General features: G+C 43.8%; 1 protein-coding gene across 1 annotated transcript; it reads right to left on the bottom strand.

Moving 5' to 3' along the window:
- Positions 1-411: 411 nt before the first annotated feature.
- On the bottom strand, positions 412-22,733 carry LOC101104336 (zinc finger protein 521-like). The gene is made up of 10 exons (XM_027977959.3): positions 20,154-22,733; positions 19,045-19,224; positions 18,510-18,636; positions 18,198-18,290; positions 13,691-15,030; positions 9,098-9,171; positions 5,117-5,210; positions 4,590-4,716; positions 4,233-4,325; positions 412-1,939 (listed from the first exon to the last, which is right to left on the bottom strand). The coding sequence occupies exons 1-10, from the start codon at positions 20,292-20,294 to the stop codon at positions 645-647; spliced, it is 3,564 nt and encodes a 1,187-aa protein (XP_027833760.2). The 5' UTR covers positions 20,295-22,733; the 3' UTR covers positions 412-644.
- Between the last annotated feature and the right edge of the window lie 261 nt (positions 22,734-22,994).

Here is a 22,994-nt window from a genome sequence, read left to right as displayed (position 1 = left end):
TTTGCCAGGTTTAAAGGATGACATCCTGGTTTTGAATTCACAGTTCACTTTGGCTAGGGGTAACTGAATTGATACCAACACACCCCATATGCCACCACCTCAGTATTAGCCCTCTTGTGCTTTTTCCACATACACATTATATGCTTAAAAATTCACCTCCTCATTTCCCCACTTAGTTGAATTCAAGCTTCCTTCATTTGCTTTCTCAGTGGTTCAGCAGATAAAGAATCCGCCTGCAATGTAGAAAACACAGGAGATATGGGTTCCATTCCTGGGTCAGTAAGATCCCCTGGAGAAGAAAATGGCAACCCACTCCAGTATTCTTGCCTGGGAAATCCCATGGACAGAGGAACCTGGGGGACTACAGTCTATGGTGTCACAAAGAGTCAGACACGACTAACCACACACTCCTTACCTTACCTTCCTTCATTTATTCGACACAGTAGAACAATTGAAGTGTATCTGTTGGGTTAACATGAGATTATTCCTCTGTACCAATGCATATATCTAACTGGATGAGGACAGTATGCCCTTCCAGTCTCCACATTCATATGAATTCTTACAGTGTATACTTTCAGCCACCGTCTGAGGTAGAAATTTTTGCTCAACCCTTTTCCTCAGACAATGTGTTTTGTTTTTTCCTACTAGTTTCCGGTGACATAAAATAAAATGCAATTGACCACTGAAGGCACGACCACATTCACTGAGTTCATAAGGGTCCTCTCCTGGGCCAGCCCCCGGTTGTCTCCAGTGGGTGGCCATCGGGTCACAGGCTGTCCCACTAAGACCATGCTCCTGTTAGCCAGGAGCCCACTGATGCCAACTGGCGACTGAGGGGCCAGAGGAGGCAGGTGCATTTTCACCGTGTTCAGGTTTTTCTCCTGGAGGACAACACTGCTCTGGGGGGACTTCGCTGAGGGAGGGATTTCCTTGACTGAGTGAGTTCTCAGGTGTTTATTGAGGACCGACTTCCCTCTGAATGATTTCCCACACTTGCTGCATCTGTAGGGTTTCTCCCCCGTGTGGATCCTCTGGTGTATCACGAGCTGTGGTTTCTCGATAAATCCCTTTCCGCAGTGGCTGCATTCAAAGGGCTTCTCTCCTGTGTGAGTCCTCTGGTGCTTGATGAGACCCATTTTCTGGGAAAGCGCCTTCCCACACTCACCACACACAAAGGGACTCGTGCCAGTGTGAATCCGCTGGTGTGCCGTGAGACACGTCTTCTGGCTAAAGCCTTTCCCACACTCGGTGCACGTGTAAGGTTTCTCGCCTGTGTGGATCCGCAGATGGACCACGAGGTTTCCCTTCTGGATGAAGCCCTTGCCACACTCACTGCAAATAAATGGTTTCTCTCCCGTGTGGGTTTTCTGGTGCACATTGAGCCCTGATTTCTTGAGGAAGGCTTTGCCACATTCAGCGCACTCGTAAGGTTTGTCCCCCATGTGCATCCTCTGGTGCTCAGTGAGCTGGAACTTTCTGAAGAAGCCTTTCCCACAGAGGTTACATCGATGGGGCTTCTCTCCTGTATGAAGATTCTGGTGATCAGCGAGCCAAGACTTCTTGACGAATGCTTTCCCACATTCACTGCACACATGAGGCTTCTTCATTTGTTTAGTGTGCTGATGCTCCATGAGTTGGGACTTAGTGCTGAGGAGTTCAGGATGAAAAGGTTCCCTGTCAGCATGGGGGCAGTATTTCCCATCTGCAGGAGGCTCAGCGGGGCTCTTTATTTCACAGTTCGGACTCTCGGAGAGTAAATTTGAATTTGATGTCACGCTTCTTCCATGTAAGTCAAACACATCATGATTGTGCCTGAACAGAGTTCTGCTCTGATGACCAGAATTGTCCAGTGGGTTCTGTTCAAGCCATTGTTCTAGTCTTTTCTCCACTCTCTTGTTTTGTAAGTGTTCCAGCAGGTGGCCATGAACTTTCCAGACTTCTAGGAAAGAAAAGAAGAATGAATTCCTCTATCTTTTAGATCTGGAATAAAAGGTTTGTTTGTTTTTTGCCTTGTGGCATGTGAGATCTTGGGGCTTCCCTGATGGCTCAGATGGTAAAGAACCTGCCTGCAATGCAGGAGATGCCAGTGTGATCCCTGGGTCGGGAATATCTGGAAAAGCAAATGGCAGCTAACTCCAGTATTCATGCCAGGAGAATCCCATGGACAGAGGAGCCTGGCAGGCTGCAGTCCATGGGGTCGCCAAGAGTCAGTCAGGACTGAGGGACTAATTCACACGTGGGATCTTAGTTCCCCAACCAGAGATCAAACCTGCACCTCTGCAGTGGAAGTGCACAGTCCAAACCCAGGGGAGTCCCAGAATAAAGGTATTTTTAAAAACACTTCGATGTGAGATATCTTTTTAGTGATGAGCCTATAGTATGAGTGTAAATAAGACTCTGTTTAATATTCTTCATACCCTGGGGGTGGGGGACAAAATAGTCATAATGAATAAAGACAGATTTGGTTACTTTGTAAATAATGTAGAATACAAGCAATGTCCTGTGAGCAGGAGACTGCAGGGCCACCTCATCTACATTGTGACGGATCATTCAGTCCACAGATCCTGACTGATGTCCACGATGGACCAGGAATGGTGCTAGTGTTGGGGAGTCACAAACGTACTCCTCAGGTGCACAGAGCCTATGTTTTAGTGGGGTCAAACCACTTCACAGGGTAGAGACAGAACACGAGGAAAACAGCTGTAAGCTGTGAAAACTGGTGGGAAGGAGCAATGAAGAGGGAGAGGGGTGGAGGAAATCCAGGCTCAATTTGGAGGAAGATAGGCCTCCCCATGGATCCTGCATTGGGGTTGCCGGGAGGGGAATGAAGAAAATGATACAGCGACTTCCCTGGTGGTTTAGCAGTTAAGACACTGCGCCTCCAGTACAGGGGGCTTGGGTTCAATCCACAGTGTGTTAGTTGCTCAGTCGTGCCCATGACTCTTTGCGGCCCCATGGACTGTAGCCCACCAGGTTGCTCTGTCCATAGAATTCTCCAGGCAAGAATACAGGAGTAGGTAGCCATTTCCTTCTCCAGGGGCTCATTCCAGCATCACAAGCAGATTCCTTACCATCTGAGTAAGATCCCATATGTCATATGGCAAAAAAAAAAAAAAAAAAAATTTTAAGGGGGGGAAAAAAACAGAAAATGACACAGCAGAGAATTGCAACCACACCTAAGTTACATCCTACATCCCAGAAAGCTGCTCCCTTTCCTAAAAGAGGAGCCCCAGCTCACACTGGTCCATGACGCAATTTAATTCCATCACAGCCCTTTTCACCCCCTGGTCATATTATTTATTTTAAATTTTGATTAAATTGATGTCTCATCCTCGTAGAACGAAAGCTCTCAGGCTATTAGCTTTCTCAGCTGCTGTAACATTGCAGTTTACAACAGATTATCAAACAAATTCATAGAGGAAGGAATCAAGGAAGCAGTCCCATGTATGAAACAGACTGGGAGGTTTAGGAATAAGACAGAAATCTCTGGGAATAAAATGATCTATCATGATGATCACAGAAAGGAGAATTTTTATGTCATAATAGGGAACATGGTGGCTGCTGCTGCTGCTAAGTCGCTTCAGTCGTGTCCAACTCTGTGCGACCCCATAGACGGCAGCCCACCAGGCTCCCCCATCCCTGGGATTCTCCAGGCAAGAACACTGGAGTGGGTTGCCATTTCCTTCTCCAATGCATGAAAGTGAAAAGTGAAAGTGAAGTCGCTCAGTCATGTCTGACTCTTTGCAACCCCATGGACTGCAGCCTACCAGGCTTCTCCATCCATGCGGTTTTCCAGGCAAGAGTACTGGAGTGGGGTGCCATCGCCTTCTCCGGGGAACATGGTTACCTGGGACTTAATGCTGTCAGGATATGAGGGGGGAAAATGAAAGCCTTCAGGAATACAATGTTAAGGTCTACAACAAATGAGAAGAAAGTTCAAAACTAGTACATACACAAAGGAATTAACTAGAAGTAGGCAACAGTTAGGGCTTCCCAGGTGGCTTTAGTGGTAAAGAATCCACCTGCCAGTTCAGAAGATATAAGTGACACAGGTTCAATCCCTGGGTTGGGAAGAACCCTGGAGAAGTGAATGGCTAACTCCATCCAGTATCTTGCCTGGGGGAGCATAACATCAGAAGAGAGATGCACAGAGCCTCCAACCCCTGGCAGCTGTGGCTCTTCTCTGACAGGGTCATTTCCACAGCCTGTCCTCTTGCTGGTCTCTCACTCACCTGAACGGGTTTGACAGTGGATTTCATCATCCATCATCCATGGTTCTCCTTGACCCAATTTGGAGAGTACCTCTGATGTGCTTGCTTGAAAACCTGTTCATCGGAAATGACAGACCATTTAGGCCCAGTGAGTTCGCCTTGGGGTCTGTGAACATGGCAGAATGCTACATGTGAGGCCAAAACAACTTCACAACCTACAGAGTCAAGGGTTTTCTTGCAGAAGAGAGAATACACCCACTTCTCTTGGGCCAGAGAGGACATACGAGCATCACAGACCACCCCAGAGCTTTCAGAAGCTGAGAAAGGAAAGGCCACTGACTGGGGACCTGGTCAGTGACCCAGGGGAGCTGTCCTCACCTGCAGACACCAGGTTGCTATAGTTCTCCAGCATCACGTGCCGGTACAGGGCCTTCTGAACAGGGGTCAGGAGCTGCCACTCCTCCCATGTGAAGTCCACGGCCACATCGTCAAATGTGAGGGTTTCCTGTAATGAGAGGTGTGTAATGACGATGTCATCTTGATGATATGGAAGAAATGTTAAAGGTGTTCTGCTCATTTCCACTTTACAGGCTGCACTGAGATATCCAGTAGGGCTTTTATTTTAATGTATCATTAGAGAAGCAAATGCTGAATATAATATTTTCTAATTGCGTAGTCAGCCATCCATTCCTTTATCCAATTGGAACTTTCTATATAGTATGTAGAACTAAATCTTCTTGTTAAGCTAGAAACACTACAACCTCACATATATATACGCACATATATATATACGACACAAAAAGATATACAAATTTATACTTTATGGAATAATGAAAGTGATTTTTTACAGGCCTCTAAAAATCCATTAGGGAACAAAGGAAAGAATAAAACAAATCAAAAGTCACCTGGGCCTGGATCATTTTCTTCTGTTCTCTGAAAACACCTGGTACTGTTGATGTGTCTCGTGGATCTGCTCTCAATTTCTGTTCTGAAACTTGTCTTCAACCAAGCATATCCCAAGAAAATGCTGCTACCAAATCTGTAACTTCTTTCTCCTTCAACTGATTATTTTGCTCCTGGGGACTCAGGACCTTGGGTGGAGGAGAAAATTCAAGCTGAGGGTACATTTCCTCTGGGCTCGGATGCTATCGCTGCTCCTGGGTGCTCACCTTAGCCCAAGACCCACAGCATTGCTGGGTGTCCCTTTGTTTGCTGGCCCAGAAGAGTTTATACCTCTGGCCAAGAAGTCTAAGCTTCTCACTGTGCTGGTGATATATTCTTTTATTCTGTGAACTTGAAGTGGTTTGACTGTCAAAGGAGATGAGAGAATCGAGATCCATCCCAGCAGCAGGCCTCAGGGGCATGAGAATCACAAGTGGCTCTGTTATACAAAAAGGGACCACATGGCAGGAGAGGCGCTGAGCACTGTTTTCTTTCAATCCTGTGCACTCAGGGACCTTGTCAAATGTTCTTATACGCCCCGTGAGTACATGCACTCATTTTGAAAACCAATGCACTGGTCAAACCAGAAATGCATTCTTATAAGCAATAATGGTAATATCTTAGGAGGTTTCAAATACATAAAAATTAAAATACAAAATAATTATACATAATTAAAGTTGAAGTGCTCTAAAACTACCATATTGTCCAGAAGAAAGCACAAAAGTACAAATTAACAAGAATTTGACGAACAAAAATTATATGTGCTACATACTCTTCAGTGTCATAATGCACACTAACAACTGTCTTAAAGAACATAGATTGTGGCGCTATCAAAAGAGGGAAGTGTAATAACAAAAACTCATATACAACAAGGTGTGATTCTGACACCAATTTGATGCATAGTTCTTTTCTAACACATCACGGAGCAGGTCTATAGCACAGGCTGGGTGTCCTACACTTCAGCTCAATTCTGCCACTATGAACCTGAAGATAATATCAATTGCATGAGTTACAGATTCAGTCCTATGAGACTGGCCTCTACCCTCTGCTTCATGTGCAAACACAAATCCACGTTGTCACCTGTGCTTCTGAGCAACTGGCCACCGATCCCAGGTCCCAATGACCCCCTCCTTGGGCTGATTAATTTGTTAGAGCAGGGAATTCTCTGGTAGTCCAGTGGTTAGGACTCCATGCTTCTATTGCAGGGGGCATGAGTTTGATCCCTGGTCTTAGGACTATGATCCCACATGCTGTGTGGCACAGCCAAACACAAAACAAACATAAACAAAACCAAGACCAAAAACAAACAAAAATATGCTAGAACACCTAACAAAATGTATAGAAATATTTTAGGTTCTATATTTATTTATAAAAATATGTAACTCGGGAACAGGTAGATGGAAGAGGTTCCCAAGACACGGTATGTGTGGAAGGGTTAGGTGTGCCCCCTATAGGAGGGTCACTCTCCCTGCATCTCCACATGTTCAAGCCAGAAGCAACTTCACTCTGAAGAATATATCTAAGAAATAACATCCCTCCAAAAATCTAGGTTGAACCAGATGACACTGTCATGAATTTCCATAGTAACATTATTCATAATAAACCAAAATGTAAACAACACACATTTCATAAATAGTCGGAAAATCATATATTCAAACAATAGAATAATATTGGAAAAGTACAGTCTTTGCTCAGCTTCAAGCTAAAAATGCCTTTTACACTTCTCAAAGACTAGAAAACAAAAATAAAGAAGTATACATGAGAGAATGGTGGCATGAAAACCCCAAAATATTTACTATGTGGATATTTAATATTTTCCTGACCCTGTTACACAGGGGGAAAAAAAAGTACACCTATGTCCAAAAACATGAATGATTCTCACAAATATTGAACCTGACGTTAAAAAAAAAAAAGCATGATGTGGAGAAAACTCTAATTTGAAAAGATACAGGTATCCCAATGTTCACAGCAGAACTAACTTACAATAGCCAAGACACAAATGCAACCCGTGTCCTTCAACAGATGAACAGATAAAGAAGACGTGCTGTATAAATATAAGCAGTTGAAAATTTAAAAAACTAAATAAACTATAATGAGGAATGAATAATTATAACACCATAAAGAAAAATGCGAAAGAATAAGTTAACATTGAAAATCGGGCCAATATTTTTCAGCAATATCATTATCAACGTGAAATGATACTTATTTGAAAGAAAAAATGCTCCCCTAGAAACCCCAAAGGACATCTACAAACATAGCTGGTTAGACATGCCCAAGCTCATTTCTTAGTACTAATTCGGTCACTAGCGATGGGAACTTGAAATACACGATTGACTAAGACCAGCCAGGACTTCCCAATAAACTGGGATATGGGTGGCCATTCCAGAGGTCACCTTGCCAGATGATTAAACAAAAAGAAGATTCTGTTAGCAAATAACAGAGTGTTCATGTATGTCAAGGAGGTAAGTAATGGTGCTCTTGCAACATACCAATATTAGGAGGTGAGTGCAGGTGTTGACAAATATTTTCTGCAAAAAAGAACAGACAGATTTTCAAATTTGCAGGCCAGAATGTCTGTCACAAGTATATTCTGCCTTTGCTATGTGAAAGCAGCACAGGCGGTACAAAACAGATCGGCACTGCTGGTTCAGCCTCTCGTCCTGTAGTCAGCTCCTCGATTAAAGCTAAACAAGGTCCTACAGTATAGCACAGGGAACTATATTAAATGTCCTGTCATACATCATAATGGAAATTAATATCAAGGGGAATGTGTGTGTATATATATATGTGTAACTGAATCACCTTGGTGTACAGTAGAAATTAACATACCATTGTAAATCAACTATACTTCAGCAAACTTAAAAACACACACAAAAAAGCTAAAATACAGATGGTTTGGAACTACTGCCCTGGGATGTACAGTCTTCCGTTGCACCAGCAGAAACTGGAACCTCAATGCAACTACCAACGCAACCATCCTTGGCGTCCAAATCTTCAGTCATCACACACCTCTCTGTACCAGACACTGACTACACTACACACTTTCTTATTAACCCAAACCCTGGGCCAGACACCCTCATGTGATGATCCAGTCCCCGCCACCACTGTACCCCGAATTAAATCCCCAACCTGAATCCAACACTGCGATCGTTGTCAATGCCACTGAAGAGGAAAAGTTAAAACTTTACATAACCTCCTGCTTGTTCTGCCTCTGCTTGCTCCTTGCAAAGGCTGGATCACAGGTCACGTGGTCTCAGGAAGTGGGGACTTACAATACTAGGAACTGGAGCTTATCTCACTCACCCTTGTCCTGCTCTTTGCAATTACCCGGCCCCTGCAATCCTGCTTAATCATGCCTGTCCCTGTAAAGGTCAGGCATCCCCCTCCCCGTCTTGACCGCTGTTCCCGCGCGCGCGAAATCCCTTAATTTAAACCACCCTATTAGCAGCTAAAGTTGCCTACTATAGTCTGTCTATAAAAACTCTATAAACCCTTTGCTTATGGCTCAGAGCTTGGAGTGTTAACTCCTCTGGGCCCACCTGCTTAATAAACCTGAGTTCTCCAACTCAGAGTGCGGTGCTTGGTTTCTCCATTACTGGTTTCTGCAACACATGTACACCTTGCAAGCCGAGTGATCTACAAAACCCCAAGGCCTGACAACTGGAAGTTTGATCTCTACACAATCTAATTACACTGATTCACAGGACACGCTCCCAATCCAAACCACAGACAAACTCCACGTCTGGTTCTCCACAAATCCGGTACCCACCTGGTTCCCCTTAAATATAACCACCTGGGCATCTCTACCCTCCCTCTCTGCCCTCTGGCAATAATCTCATGGGTACAGACGGCACCAAGTCCATCTATCACCCTGCACGAAACAATACCACCACTGTGATAACAAAAGCAGCAACAAATTCCAGGGACAAAAACTGCACACTAACCTGATTTTCCTCAGACTGACCAACCGCCTAAACAGCATCGTGCTTCCGTGAACTGCTTTGACCTCCATAACTGTCTACGGAAGCCGAGGTGGATCTGGAGTGTGCAGGAGCAGAGGACCCGACTTCCGGTACGTCCTAGAGAAGCAATATGTCTGCGCCCAGCTCACAGCGGCCCCGTGGGAGCAGCCATGTTGGCACACCTGACGTACACAACACCCAGGGATGCTGTGCCCCAGAAGCTGGGGATGCCTGGAGGGTGAGAAGCCGCTGAACTTCTCATTTCCTGGAACTTCGATTATTGCAGAAAATAGATACATTTTCAGTCTCAGGCTTCGCGAGACAAAACTGATGCTGACTAAGATGATGTCAAGCGTGCTAGGCAGGGAAACAAAAGGCCACGGTGTATATTATCCACTTTGTATTAAAAAAAAAAAATCCAAACAGAAAGGTAAGAGTTAAATCGTCCAGTTGGCAGCGGAGATGCACTCCCAGAAAGGGAAAGCAATACGTCTGGTAAACGGATACCACGGAAAGCTTCTAGAGGGAACACAGTTTGCAGGAAGCTGTTTTTTTTTTAGAACAGAAAATAATTTCCGGGAGCTGAACAGTATGGGGCTTGCCATTAACAGGGAAAAGAGCAGCAGGGACTACCCAAGTTGTGACTGGGGGTGGGGGCTGGGGAAAAGGCCCCCAGAAGTGACGCCATTAATGGTGTGGAGTTGATGGAACAAGCTCGACTTGAATCCATCCCACTATAATGTAAGCGTGGTGATGGGGACAGTAACCCAAAATGTAGGGCAAAGAACGTCAAAATTAAGTGTGCCTCAGGCCGTTGTTAAAAATGAGGGGTCCTCATTTGTAGCCCCAGAGGTTCTGGTTTAAGAGCTGGGGGGACATGGCTAGGATATTTGCATTAAGTTTCTCAGAGAATCTGAGGCACGAAGGTTATCAAATACAATCACTAGAAACAGTCCTGGAATATTTGCTCATTTCAGTTCAGTTCAGTCGCTCAGTTGTGTCCGACTCTTTGCAACCCCATGAATCGCAGCACGCCAGGCCTCCCTGTCCATCACCAATTCCCTGAGTTCACTCAGATTCACATCCATCGAGTCAGTGATGCCATCCAGCCATCTCATCGTCTGTCGTCCCCTTCTCCTCCTGCCCCTAATCTCTCCCAGCATCAGAGTCTTTTCCAATGAGTCAGCTCTTAACATCAGGTGGCCAAAGTACTAGAGTTTCAGCTTTAGCATCATTCCTTCCTAAGAAATCCCAGGGCTGATCTCCTTCAGAATGGACTGGTTGGATCTCCTTGCAGTCCAAGGGACTCTCAAGAGTCTTCTCCAACACCACAGTCCCAAAGCATTAATTCTTTGGCACTCAGCCTTCTTCACAGTCCAACTCTCACATCCACACATGACCACTGGAAAAACCATAGACTTGACTAGACGGACCTTAGTCGGCAAAGTAATGTCTCTGCTTTTGAATATGCTATCTAGGTTGGTCATAACTTTTCTTCCAAGGACTAAGCATCTTTTAATTTCATGGCTGCAGTCACCATCTGCAGTGATTTTGGAGCCCAAAAAAATAAAGTCTGACACTGTTTCCACTGTTTCCCTATCAATTTCCCATGAAGTGATGGGACCGGATGCCATGATCTTCGTTTTCTGAATGTTGAGCTTTAAGCCAACATTTTCACTCTCCTCTTTCACTTTCATCAGGAGGCTGTTTAGTTCCTCTTCACTTTCTGCCATAACGTTGGTGTCATCTGCATATCTGAGGTTATTGATATTTCTCCTGGCAATCTTGATTCCAGCTTGTGTTTCTTCCAGCCCAGCATTTCTCATGATGCACTCTACATATAAGTTAAATAAGCAAGGTGACAATATACAACCTTGACGTACTCCTTTTCTGTTTGGAACCAGTCTGTTGTTCCATGTCCAGTTCTAACTGTTCCTTCCTGACCTGCATACAGATTCCTCAAGAGGCAGGTCAGGTGGTCTGTATTCCCATCTCTTTCAGAATTTTCCAGTTTATTGTGATCCACACAGTCAAGACTTTGGCATAGTCAATAAAGAAGAAATAGATGTTTTTCTGGAACTCTCTTGCTTTTTTCCATGATCCAGCGGATGTTGCCAATTTGATCTCTGGTTCCTCTGCCTTTTCTAAAACTAGCTTTAACATCTGGAAGTTCACAGATCATGTATTGCTGAAGTCTTGCTTGGAGAATTTTCAGCATTACTTTACTAGCGTGTGAGATGAGTGCAATTGTGTGGTAGTTTGAGCATTCTTTGGCATTGCCTTTCTTTGGGATTGGAATGAAAACTGATCTTTTCCAGTCCTTTGGCCACTGCTGAGTTTCCCAAATTTGCTGGCATATTAAGTGCAGCACTTTCACAGCATCATCTTTCAGGATTTGAAATAGCCCAACTGGAATTCCACCATCTCCACTAGCTTTGTTCATAGTGATGCTTTCTAAGGCCCACTTGAATTCACATTCCAGGATGTCTGGCTCTAGATGAGTGATCACACCATCGTGATTAGCCGGGTCGTGAAGATCTTTTTGTACACTTCTGTGTATTCTTGCCAGCTCTTTTTAATATCTTCTGCTTCTTAATATCTTCTTCTGAAGAGATAACCCATGCCCAAAGTAAGAGAAACCCAAGTAAGATGGTAGGTGTTACAAGAGGGCATCAGAGGGCAGACACACATACTCTCAGAAAACTAGTCAATCTAATCACACTAGGACCACAGCCTTGTCTAACTCAATGAAACTAAGCCATGCCCAAGGGGCAACCCAAGATGGGCGGGTCATGGTGGAGAGGTCTGACAGAATGTGGTCCACTGGAGAAGGGAATGCCAAACCACTTCAGTATTCTTGCCTTGAGAACCCCATGAACAGTATGAAGAGGCAAAATGATAGGATACTGAAAGAGGAACTCCCCAGGTCAGTAGGTGCCCAATATGCTACTGGAGATCAGTGGAAAAATAACTCCAGAAAGAATGAAGGGATAGAGCCAAAGCAAAAACAATACCCAGCTGTGGACATGACTGGTGATAGAAGCACGGTCCAATGCTGTAAAGAGCAATATTGCATAGGAATATTCTCTAGTTACCTATATTATGATGCAGGACTCCCGTTAGTACTTAAGTCTTAGTTCAAATTATATCCAGAAAACCTTGGGATGGGGAACCTCCCTATTATTACCAAAGCATCCATGCATGTGTGCTATCTCGCTTCAGTTGTGTCTGAGTTTGTGCCACTCCCGTGGACTGTAATGTAGCCTGCCAGGCTCCTCTGTCCATGGCATACTCCAGGCAAGAATACTGGAGTGGATTGCTGCATTCCTCCAAGGGAAATTCCAAATTCAGGGATTGAACCTGGGCCTCCTGCATAGCAGTAGATTTTTTACTGTCTGAGCCACCAGGGAATCCTTTGCTGTATACTTGAAACTAACACAGCATTGTAAATCAACAATATTCCAATAAAATTAAAATATTAAAAAGAAAATAGAATGGTATTAAGTAGTGGGGCATTTAAGAGGCAACTGGGTCCAAAGGATGGAGCCCTCATGATTGGGAATAGTGCCTTTATAGAAGAGAACCCACCCCCTCTTTGCCCTTTCCCCAACATGAGGATACAGTGGGATGACCATCTTCTATGAACCAGGAGCCCTCATTAGATACCAAGTCTGTCTATGGCTGTAATACCCTGAATGTGCTGATCTCATTTGAGCTGAAAAGCTCAGAGGATCAGGCCTGCTTAGTACTTGGATGGGAGATACTAAATCTGCAGGCCCCTTAATCTGGGACTTTGTAGCTTCCAGAACTTGAGAAATGAATTTCTGTTTCTATAAGCTATGCAGGTGATGGTCTTCTCTTATGGTAACTGGAAGGGTCTAAGACCTATTTCATTTAGTGTATGTATTTACATCCTCTTACTATTAAGAGATTAGCTGATGTACTACTTAAAAATAATAGTTATCTCAGAGCTCTATCTGGGAGACCATGGGTTTTCTCATGGGCTTAATCACCACTGTATCCTCAGCTACTAGGACAGGACCCAATAAAAAGGGAAGTATTCGACAAATACTCAGTAAATGAATACAATGACCCAATCTAAGACTCAAGCAAACTGGCTCAATCTAAATCCTTCTGCATAATGTAAAATTTCTTAGCGTTTAAGGTAGACATCCCAGTTTTCAGTCAATCCTTCACCTTGCCCTGGAGAAACAGAACTGATATATATATATACACATGTCCCATAGCCCACCAAACCAGTATTAGCCCTGTTTGTTCACAGGAACCTTCCACATACAAATTGTATGCTTAAAAACTTCACCTACTTATTTCTTCCACTTAGTTGGACTCAGGCTTCTTTCCTTCATTCAACTGACACAACAGAGCAATTGATGTGTTTGTGTTTGAGTTAACATCAGATTATGCCTCAGTATCAATGCATATATTTAACTGGATGAGCATATCATGGGTCCCTGGCCTCAGCATTTATACAGTTTCTCTCAGTATAAACTTTTCAGCCACCATCTGACCTAGAAATTTTTGCCTACACATAGTATGTCTCGAGATTTTTTCCTAGGGGTTTTCTGTGACACAAAATAAAACATAGTTGACCACCGAAGGCACAACCATGCTCACTGCACTCTTAAGGGTTCTGTCCTCTGCAGACCCTCTGTCATCTCCTGCAGGTGCACACCTGCCCACGGGTGGTCCCATTATGATGACGTTCCTATTTGCTAGGAGTTCACTGATGTTGACTGATGGCTGAAGGGCCATGGAAGGCACATGCACAGCCACCAAGTTAACAAGGTTCTTCTTCTGCATGGCATCACTTGTCTGTGAGGCAGGATTCTCCCCCTTGATTGCATCTCCATGTTTCTCTCTTGTGTGTATTTTCTTATGTTTACCAAGGCAAGACATGTAGGCAAAAGCTTTCCCACACTCATTGCAGGTATACGGTCTCTCTCCCGTGTGAGTCCTTTGATGGACAATGAGCTTTTGCTTTGTAGTGAAGGCTTTCCCACAGTCACTGCATTCAAAGGGTTTCTCTCCTGTGTGAATTCTTTGATGTTTAATGAGACCTGACTTCTGGGAACAGGATTTTCCACACTCACTACACACGAAAGGAGTCTTTCCCGTGTGAAATCTCTGATGGGCGATGAGGCAGGTCTTCTGGATGAAGCCTTTTCCACATTCATTGCATGTGTAAGGTTTCTCACCTGTGTGAATTCGCTGATGTACAATGAGATTTCCCTTCTGGATGAAGCCCTTTCCACAGTCACTGCAGATATACCGTTTCTCTCCGGTGTGGGTTTTCTGATGTATATTGAGCCGTGATTTCTTGAGGAAGGCTTTGCCACAGTCAGTGCACTGGTAAGGTTTCTCTCCTGTGTGCGTTCTCTGATGTTCAGTGAGCATGAATTTTCTAGAGAATGCTTTGTCACAAAGATTACATCGATGGGGCTTCTCTCCTGTGTGAATTATCTGATGATCAGTGAGCCAAGACTTTTTGATGAAAGCTTTCCCACATTCACCACATACATGAGGCTTCTCTGTTTTTTTAGTTTTCTGATGCTCACTGAATGGGGATTTGGAGCTGATGAGTTTTTGGCTTTGGGGGAATTTAATTTCAGGATGAAACTGTTCACTGTCAGCATGGCGACAGGATTTCTCATCTCCAGTAAACTCACTGGAGCTCTTTATTTCATAGCTGAGGTTTTGAGAAAGTAAAGTTAAATTTGATTTCATACATTTACCATGTAAACCAAACACATCATGATGCTGCCTGAGCAGAAAATGAGTTATGCTCTGATGAAAAGCATTTTCTAGTTGGTTCTGTTCATGCCATGGTTCTAGTCTCTTCTCCATGCTCTCATTTTGTAAGTACTCCAGCAGGTGGTCATCAAATTTCCAGACTTCTAGGAAAGAGAAGAAAAATGAATTTCCTAAAAATACCTTATGTGAGGAATCTTTCTGGGGATGTTTTTATAAGTGTAAATAAAATTCTATGTTTAATGTTCCCTGCACATTGGAACAGTGCCACAAACCAGTCAAAAGGAAAAAGCAGTTAGTGTAAAACACAGGGTTGGATAATTCACAATGAAAAAATACAGATTTGAATACCTTCTAAACACTAGCCTTGCAGACATGCAGAGACTGTAAAATACAAGCAATATTCTGTGAGAAGGAGCCCAGAGGTTGCAGGGCACCTCATCCACATTGTGATATGGACTCATCCAGTCCACAGATCCTGACTGCTGACCATGGTGGACTAGGAGTGGTGCTAGTGTTGGGGAGTCACAAACACATTCCATAGGTATACAGAGCCCATGCTGTAGCGGAATAAAACCAATTCATAGGGCAGAGACAGAACATGAGGAAAACAGCTACAGGCTGTGAAAACTGGTGGGAAGGAGTGATGGAGAGGGAGAGAGGTGGAGGAAATCTGGATCAATTTGGAGGCAGACAGGCCTCCCTATGGATCCAGTGTTGTTGGCATGAGGGGAATGAAGAGAATGATACAGGGACTTCCCTAAGCAATTTAGCCATTAAGCTTCTTTGCTTCCAGTACAGGAGGCTTAGGTTTAATCCCCAGTGTGTTAGTCGCTCAGCCGTGTTCAACTCTTTTGTGACCACATGGACTGGAGCCTGCCAGATTCCTCTGACCATGGAATTTTCTAAGCCAGAATTCTGGAATGGGTTGCCATTCCCTTCTCCAGGGCATCTTCCCAACCCAGGGATCAAACCCAGGTCTCCCACATTGCAGGCAGATTCTTTAGCATCTGAGTAAGATTCCACATGTCTTTTGGCAAAAAACTTTTTAAAAGAAGGGAAAAAAAGAAAGAAAGAAAGTGACACAGCAGACAACTGCAAGCACATCTAAGTTACAATCTGCATCTCAGAGAGCTGCTCCCTTTCCTAAAAGAGGAGCCCTGGCTCACACTGGTCCATTATGCAACTTAATTTCATCACAGCACTTTTCAGCACCTAGACATATTATTTACTATAAATTTTGATTAAATTCATGTCTCATCCTCTTAGAACAAAAGCTCTCAGTCTGTTTTTTCAACTGCTGTGTTTGTGTATGTGTTAGTTGCTCAGTTGTATCCAACTCTTTGCAGTCTCAAGGACTGCAGCCCAGCAAGCTCCTCCGTCCATGGAATTTCCCAGTGGGTTGGAGTGGGTTGCCATTTCCTTCTCCAGGGGTCTTTCCAACCCAGGGCTTGAACCTGGGTCTACTGCCTTGCAGGTGAATTCTTTCCCATCTGAGTGGCTTAGACTGCTGTAACGTTCCAGTTTACACTTCACTATCAAAAAAAATTCATAGAGGAAGGAATCAAGGAAGCTAGCTATTCCATGTATGGAACAGACTGGGAGGTTTAGGAAGATGAAAATCTGTGTGTGAATAAGATGATCTGTCATGACGATCACAGAAAAGAGAACTGTTTTGCCCTGAAAGGGAATGTGGTTACCTGGTACTTAATGTTATCAGGATACCAGGGGAAAGAAATGAAAGCTTTCAGAAGTGAATGAGATGGTAAGGTCTACAACAAATGAGAAGAAATTTCAAAACTAGTAAATACACAAAGGAATTAACTGGAAGTAGGCAAGAATTACGATTAAGTTGAGGCTGGAACTAAGAATGCAGGATGTTAAAATAATTTTCTAGTTAAAAATTCATCCTGAACAGCTGAGTCCTTTACAGAGGAGAGCTCTGCAAAGGAGGACAGTGGAGGTAAAGTCTGATAGCCAGGATGGAGACTGCACAAGAGTAAGGGAGACGCTAACTTGTAGGGTTTCCTGGGAGGGAAGATAATCCACAACCAGGTAGTTACTAGGAACTAAGGAGAGCTGCCATCGAGATGAGGAAATTGTCCAGAACCAAGTCTGTGCTGGATCACACTGGGGAGGTAACAACTTGGGAGTTTTCTCCAGTCAGCCAAAGGAATTTGTTAGCTTATTAGAAAGAAGAAAACTTGGAAGGTCAAGAGATCATTGAGTAAGAGGGAAAGCAAAACACTAGTAAAACCTCAGAGCAGAGAGAAGGCCCAGTGAAGACTAGTTTACTTTGGGGCTGGCATCCAATGGGATGGTTGTGAGAAAGGAAATCAATATGAGCAGTGGAGCAGGAAGGGGCAGTAGATGGCAGCAGACAGAGAGGAATTAAAAGTTTTCTCTGTGGAGGGCTTCACTGGTAACTCAGTGGTAAAGAAACTGCCTGCCAATGCAGGAGACACAAGTTTGATCCCTGATCCAGGAAAACCCGACATGCTGGGGAGCAACAAAGCCTGTGGGCCACAACTATCGAGCCTGTCCTCTAGCACCTGGGAACGGCAACGACTGAAGCTCTTAGCTCTAGAGCCCATGCTCCACAGAGAAGCCACTGCAATGAGAAGCCTGTGCACCAAAACTAGGGAGCAGCGCCCTTCACCGCAACTAGAAAAAGCCAGCGTGCAGCAACGAAGACAAAGCACAGCCAAAAACAAACATTTTTAGAAAAAGTCTGCTCTGTGGCGAGAGGTCCTGGAAGGGGAAATTTCATAGAAAATGAGGTGGAAGAGTATGGAGAAGGAGAAGATATGAAAATGGTAGGAAAAAGAACACTAGGCAAACAGAAATCAAGATGGCAGTAAAATAAAGAAACAGATCCCAGAAGACACAGAATATTTCCTAAAAGGGGATATATTCTTCTCTAAACTCCAATACTTTGGCCACCTGATGCAAAGAACTGACTCATTTAAAAAGACCCTGATGCTGGGAAAGATTGAAAGCGGAAGCAGAAGGGGACAACAGAGGATGAGATGGCTGGATGGCATCACTGACTCAATGGACATGAGTTTGAGCGAACTCCGGGAGTTGGTGATGGACAGGGAGGCCTGGCATGCTGCCGTCCATGGGGTTGCAAAGAGTCGGACACGACTGAGTGACTGAACTGAACTGAAACTCCTACAAAGAAAAGTTCTCTGATACCAAGAGAGAAATGCAGGGAGGCACTGTTCACCCATCCTCCAACCCCCTCGCAGCTGCGGCTCTTCTCTGACAGGGTCATTTCCACAGCCTGTCCCCGTGCTAGTCTCTCACTCACCTGAACGGGTTTGACAGTGGATTTCATCATCCATCATCCATGGTTCTCCTTGTTCCAATTTGGAGAGTACCTCTGGTGTGCTTGCTTGAAAACCTGTTCATGGGAAATGACAGACTATTTAGGCCCAGTGAGTTCGCCTTGGGGTCTGTGAAGACAGCAGAATGCTACATGTCACAACCTACAGAGTCAAGGCTTTTCTCACAGGAGAAGAGAGAATACACCCACTTCTCTTGAGCCAGAGCTTTCAGAAGCTGAGAAAGGAAAGGCCACTGACTGGGAACCTGGCCAGTGACCCAGGGGAGCTGTCCTCACCTGCAGACACCAGGTTGCTATAGTTCTCCAGCATCACGTCCCGATACAAGGCCTTCTGAACAGGGGCCAGGAGCTGCCACTCCTCCCATGTGAAGTCCACGGCCACATCATCAAATGTGAAGGTTTCCTGTTATAAGAGAAGTGTGTAATGATGATGTCATCTTGATGATATGGAAGAAATGTTAAAGGTGTTCTGTTCCACTTTACAGGCTGCACTGAGACAGCCAGTAGGGCTTTTATTTTAATGTATCATTAAAGAAGCAAATGCCTAATACAACATTCTCTAATTGTGTAGTCAGTCATCCATTCATTTATCCAATTGCAACTTTCTATAGTGTGTAGAACTAAATCTTGGTAAGCTAGAAACACTACATTCTCACATATATGTGTGTGTATATATATAACAGGAAAAGATATACAAATTTATACTTTATAGAATAACAAAAATGATTTTTTACAGGTTTCTACAAACCCACTGGGGAACAAAGGAAAGAATAAAACAAAAGTCCCAGAAAAATAAAGCTCCAGAAGTCACCTGGGCTTGGATCATTTTCTTCTGTTCTCTGAAAACACTGTTGATGTATCTCGTGGATCTGCTCTCAATTTCTGTTCTGAAACTTGTCTTCAACCAAGCATATCCCAAGAAAATGCTGCTACCAAATCCTATAACTTCTTCCTCCTTCGACTGATTCTTTTGTTCCTGGGGACTCAGGACCTTGGGTAGAGGAGAAAATTCAAGCTGAGGGTACATTTCCTCTGGGCCCAGAAGCTATTGCTACTCCTGGGTGCTCATCTTAACCCAATGCCCACAGCATTGCCGAGTGTCCCTTTACTGGTAGCCCCAGAAGATTTTATACTTCTGGCCAAAAAATCCTAAGCTTCTGACTGTGATGGAGGTAGTGTTCCTTGGTTCCATGAATCTGAAGTGGGGTGACTGTCAAATGAGATGAGGAACAAGAGATTCACCCAGCAGCAGGCCTCAGGAGCAGGAGAATCGCAGGCACTTCAGTTATACAAAAGGGACCACATGTGAGGAGAGGTGCTGGGCGCTGATCCTTTAAACCATGTGTGGTCAGGGACTACTCAAAAATTTTTATACATCCCGTGACTACACACACTTCATTTTGAAAACCACCATACTGCTCAAAGCAGAAACACTTTGTTATAAAAAATACTGGTAATATCTTAGAAGGTTTTAAAATACATAAGAAATTAAAATACAAAATAATCATATATAAATGAAGTTGAAGTGCTCTAAGACTACTGTGTTATCAGAAGAAAGTATAAAAGTACTAATTAACATAAGAATTTGACAAAAATTATATGTCATATGTATTCTCCAGTGCCATAATGAACACTAATAACTCTCTTAAAACACGGTTTGTGGTGCCATCAGAAGAGGGAAATGTACTAACAAGAAACTCATCCACAACAAGGTGTGATTCTGACATCAATTTGATACGTAGTTCTTTTTTAACACATCAGGAAGCAATTCTACAACACCAGCTGGATGTCCTACGCTTCAACTCAATTCCGCCACTATGTACCTGGAGATAATATCATATTTCATGAGTTACAGGCTCAGTCCTATGAGACTGGTCTCTACCTTCTGCTTCAAGTGCAAACACAAGTCCAGGTTATCACCTGTGCTTCCAAGCAACTGGCCACAGAGCCCAGGGTCCAATGACCCCCTCCTTGGGTTGATTCATTTGCTAGAGAAGGGAATTCTGTGCAGGTCCAGTGGCTAGGACTCTGTGCTTCTCCTGCAGGGGGCGTGAGTTCCATCCATGGTCAGGAAACAGATCCCACATGCTGTGTGGCACAGCCCAAAACAAAACAAAACCAAGACCAAAAACAAAACAAAGAAAAATATTCTAGAATGGCTCCCAGAACTCAGAGAAACATTTTAGGTATTATATTTGCTTACAAAAAGATGTAACTCAGGAACAGGCAGATGGAAGAGGTGCGTGCCTAGGACAGGGCAAGTGTGGAAGGGTGAGGAGTGCCCCCTAAAGGAGGGTCACTCTCCCTGCATCTCCACATGTTCACCAAGCCAGAAGCAACTTCACTCTGAAGAATACATCTAAGAAATACATCCCTCTAAAAATCTGGGGCATCCCTCCAAAAATATGGGTTAAACCAGAGGACAATGTCATGAATCTCCATAGTAACATTATTCATAATAAACCGAAATGCAAGCAACACAAATTTCATAAGTAGTCAGAAAATCATATATTCAAACAATAGAATGCTATGGAAAAACAACAGTCTTTGCTCAGCTTTCATGCTAAGAATGCCTTTTACGTCTTTCAAGGACAATAAAACAAAAATAAAGACTTATACATGACAGAATGGTGGCATGCAAACTACAAAATATTTACTATGTGGATATTTATATATTTGCATAATCCTGTTACATGGTGGGGGTGGGGGGAGTACATCTATATGCAAGAAAATAAATGAGTCTCACAAATATTGAACCTGACATTAAAAAAAAAAGTGCATGATGTGGAGAAAACTCTAATTTGAAAAGCTACAGGCATCCCGATGTTCATAGCAGAATTACTTACAATAGCCAAGACACGGATGCAACCCAAGGGTCCATCAATAGATGAACAGATAAGGAAGATGTGGTATAAAAATATATACAGTTGAAAACAGGCAAAACTAAATAAACTGTAATGATGAGGAATGAATAATTACAACACCATAAAGAAAACCTGAAAGAATAAGTTAACATTAGAAAACTGGGCCAAAATTTTTCATCAATATCATTACCAATATGAAAAAAGAGATCCAAGGCCTTACTTCTTTAAAAGAAAAAAATGCTTCTCTAGAAACCCCAAAGCACATTTCTACACACACAGCTGTTTAGAACCGCCCCATATGCATAAGCTCTTTTCTTAGTACTAACGCAATCACTCGCAATGGGAACTCAAACCACATGATTGAGTAAGGCCAGTCAGGACTTCCCAATAAACTGGGATATGGGTGACCTTGCCAGAAGGCACCTTGCCAGATAATTAAGCAAAATGAAGATTCTGTTAGCAAAGAACAAAGTTTTCACCTATGTCAGGGAGGTAAGTAACAGTGTCTGTTAGTTGCTCAGTCGTGTCCTACTTTTTGCATCCCATGGACTGTAGCCCGCCAGGCTCCTCTGTCCATGGCATTCTCCTGGCAAGAATACTGGAGTGGGTTGCCGTTTCCTTCTGCAAAGTAACAGTGCTGTTGCAATATATCGTTATTAGGAGGTGAGTGCAAGTGTTGACAAATATTTTCTGCAAAAAGTACACAGGGCTTTTCAAATTTGCAGGCCGAAATGTCTGTCACGATATACTCTATCCTTGCTGTGCAAAAGCCGCACAGACAATATAAGACAGATTGGCATTGCTGGCTCGGTCTCTCCTTCTATAGTCAACTTCTCAATTAAAAGCTAAACACCACGATAACCAAGGTCCTACAGTATATCACAGGGCGCTATAGTCAATGTCCTGTCATAAATCATAATGGAAAAGAATATTAAAGAGAATGTATATATATAACTGAATCACCTCGCTATACAGTAGAAATCCACAGTGTTGTAAACCAATTATACTTCAATAAATTTAAAAAGAAAAACACACATACACAAAAAGATAAAATATAGATGGTTTGGAACTATTGCCTGGGATGTACGGTCTTCTGTCGCTTCCTTATGAACCCGAAACCTGGTACAGACACCCTCATGTGACGACCCAGGCACACCCCGCCATCACTGAGCCCCGAATTAAATCCCCAATCTGAATCCGACACTGCGATCGTCGTCAATGCCACCTGTATACCCTGCAAGCGGAGTGATCCACAGAACACCAAGCCTTGAAAACTGGAAGAAGAGCACTGATCTCTACAGAATCTAATCATACTGACCCCCAGGAGACCTCCAACGCAAATCACAGACAAACTCAGCGTCTGGTTCCCAAATCCAGTACCCACCTGGTTCCCCTTACATATAACCACCTCGGCACTTCTGCCGTATGCCTCTGCCCTCTGAAGATAATCCCAGGGGTCCAGACAGCACCAACTCCACGCATCACCTTCGGCGAAACAATACCACTACTGTGACGACAAAAAAAAAAAAAAAAAAAGGAAGAAAATCCAGGGACAAAAATCACACAGTAAACAGATTTTCCCGAGACTGCCTGGAACCTAAACGCCCTCCTACTTCGGCGAACTGCTTTGAAGTCTAGACCTGTCTACGGATGCCGAGGTGGATCTAGGCTGTTACTGGAGCCGACGAATCAACTTCCGTTACGTCCTAGACAGGCAATATGTCTGCGCCCAGATCACGACGGCCCCCAAGAGGGCGGCCATGCTGGCACACATGACGTACGGAAAGTCAGGGATGGATTTGGAGGCCAGGAGCTGGGACGGCTGGAGGGTGAGGAGCCACTGAAATACTCTCATTTCCTCACAGTTCGACTCTTACCTATTTAGGTAAGTTTTCAG

Source organism: Ovis aries, chromosome 14, assembly GCF_016772045.2.
Source record: "Ovis aries strain OAR_USU_Benz2616 breed Rambouillet chromosome 14, ARS-UI_Ramb_v3.0, whole genome shotgun sequence".
In the NCBI taxonomy this organism is placed as follows: domain Eukaryota; kingdom Metazoa; phylum Chordata; class Mammalia; order Artiodactyla; family Bovidae; genus Ovis; species Ovis aries.
Note: the sequence above shows the minus strand (reverse complement) of the source record. Positions and strands in the feature narration are given on the sequence as shown.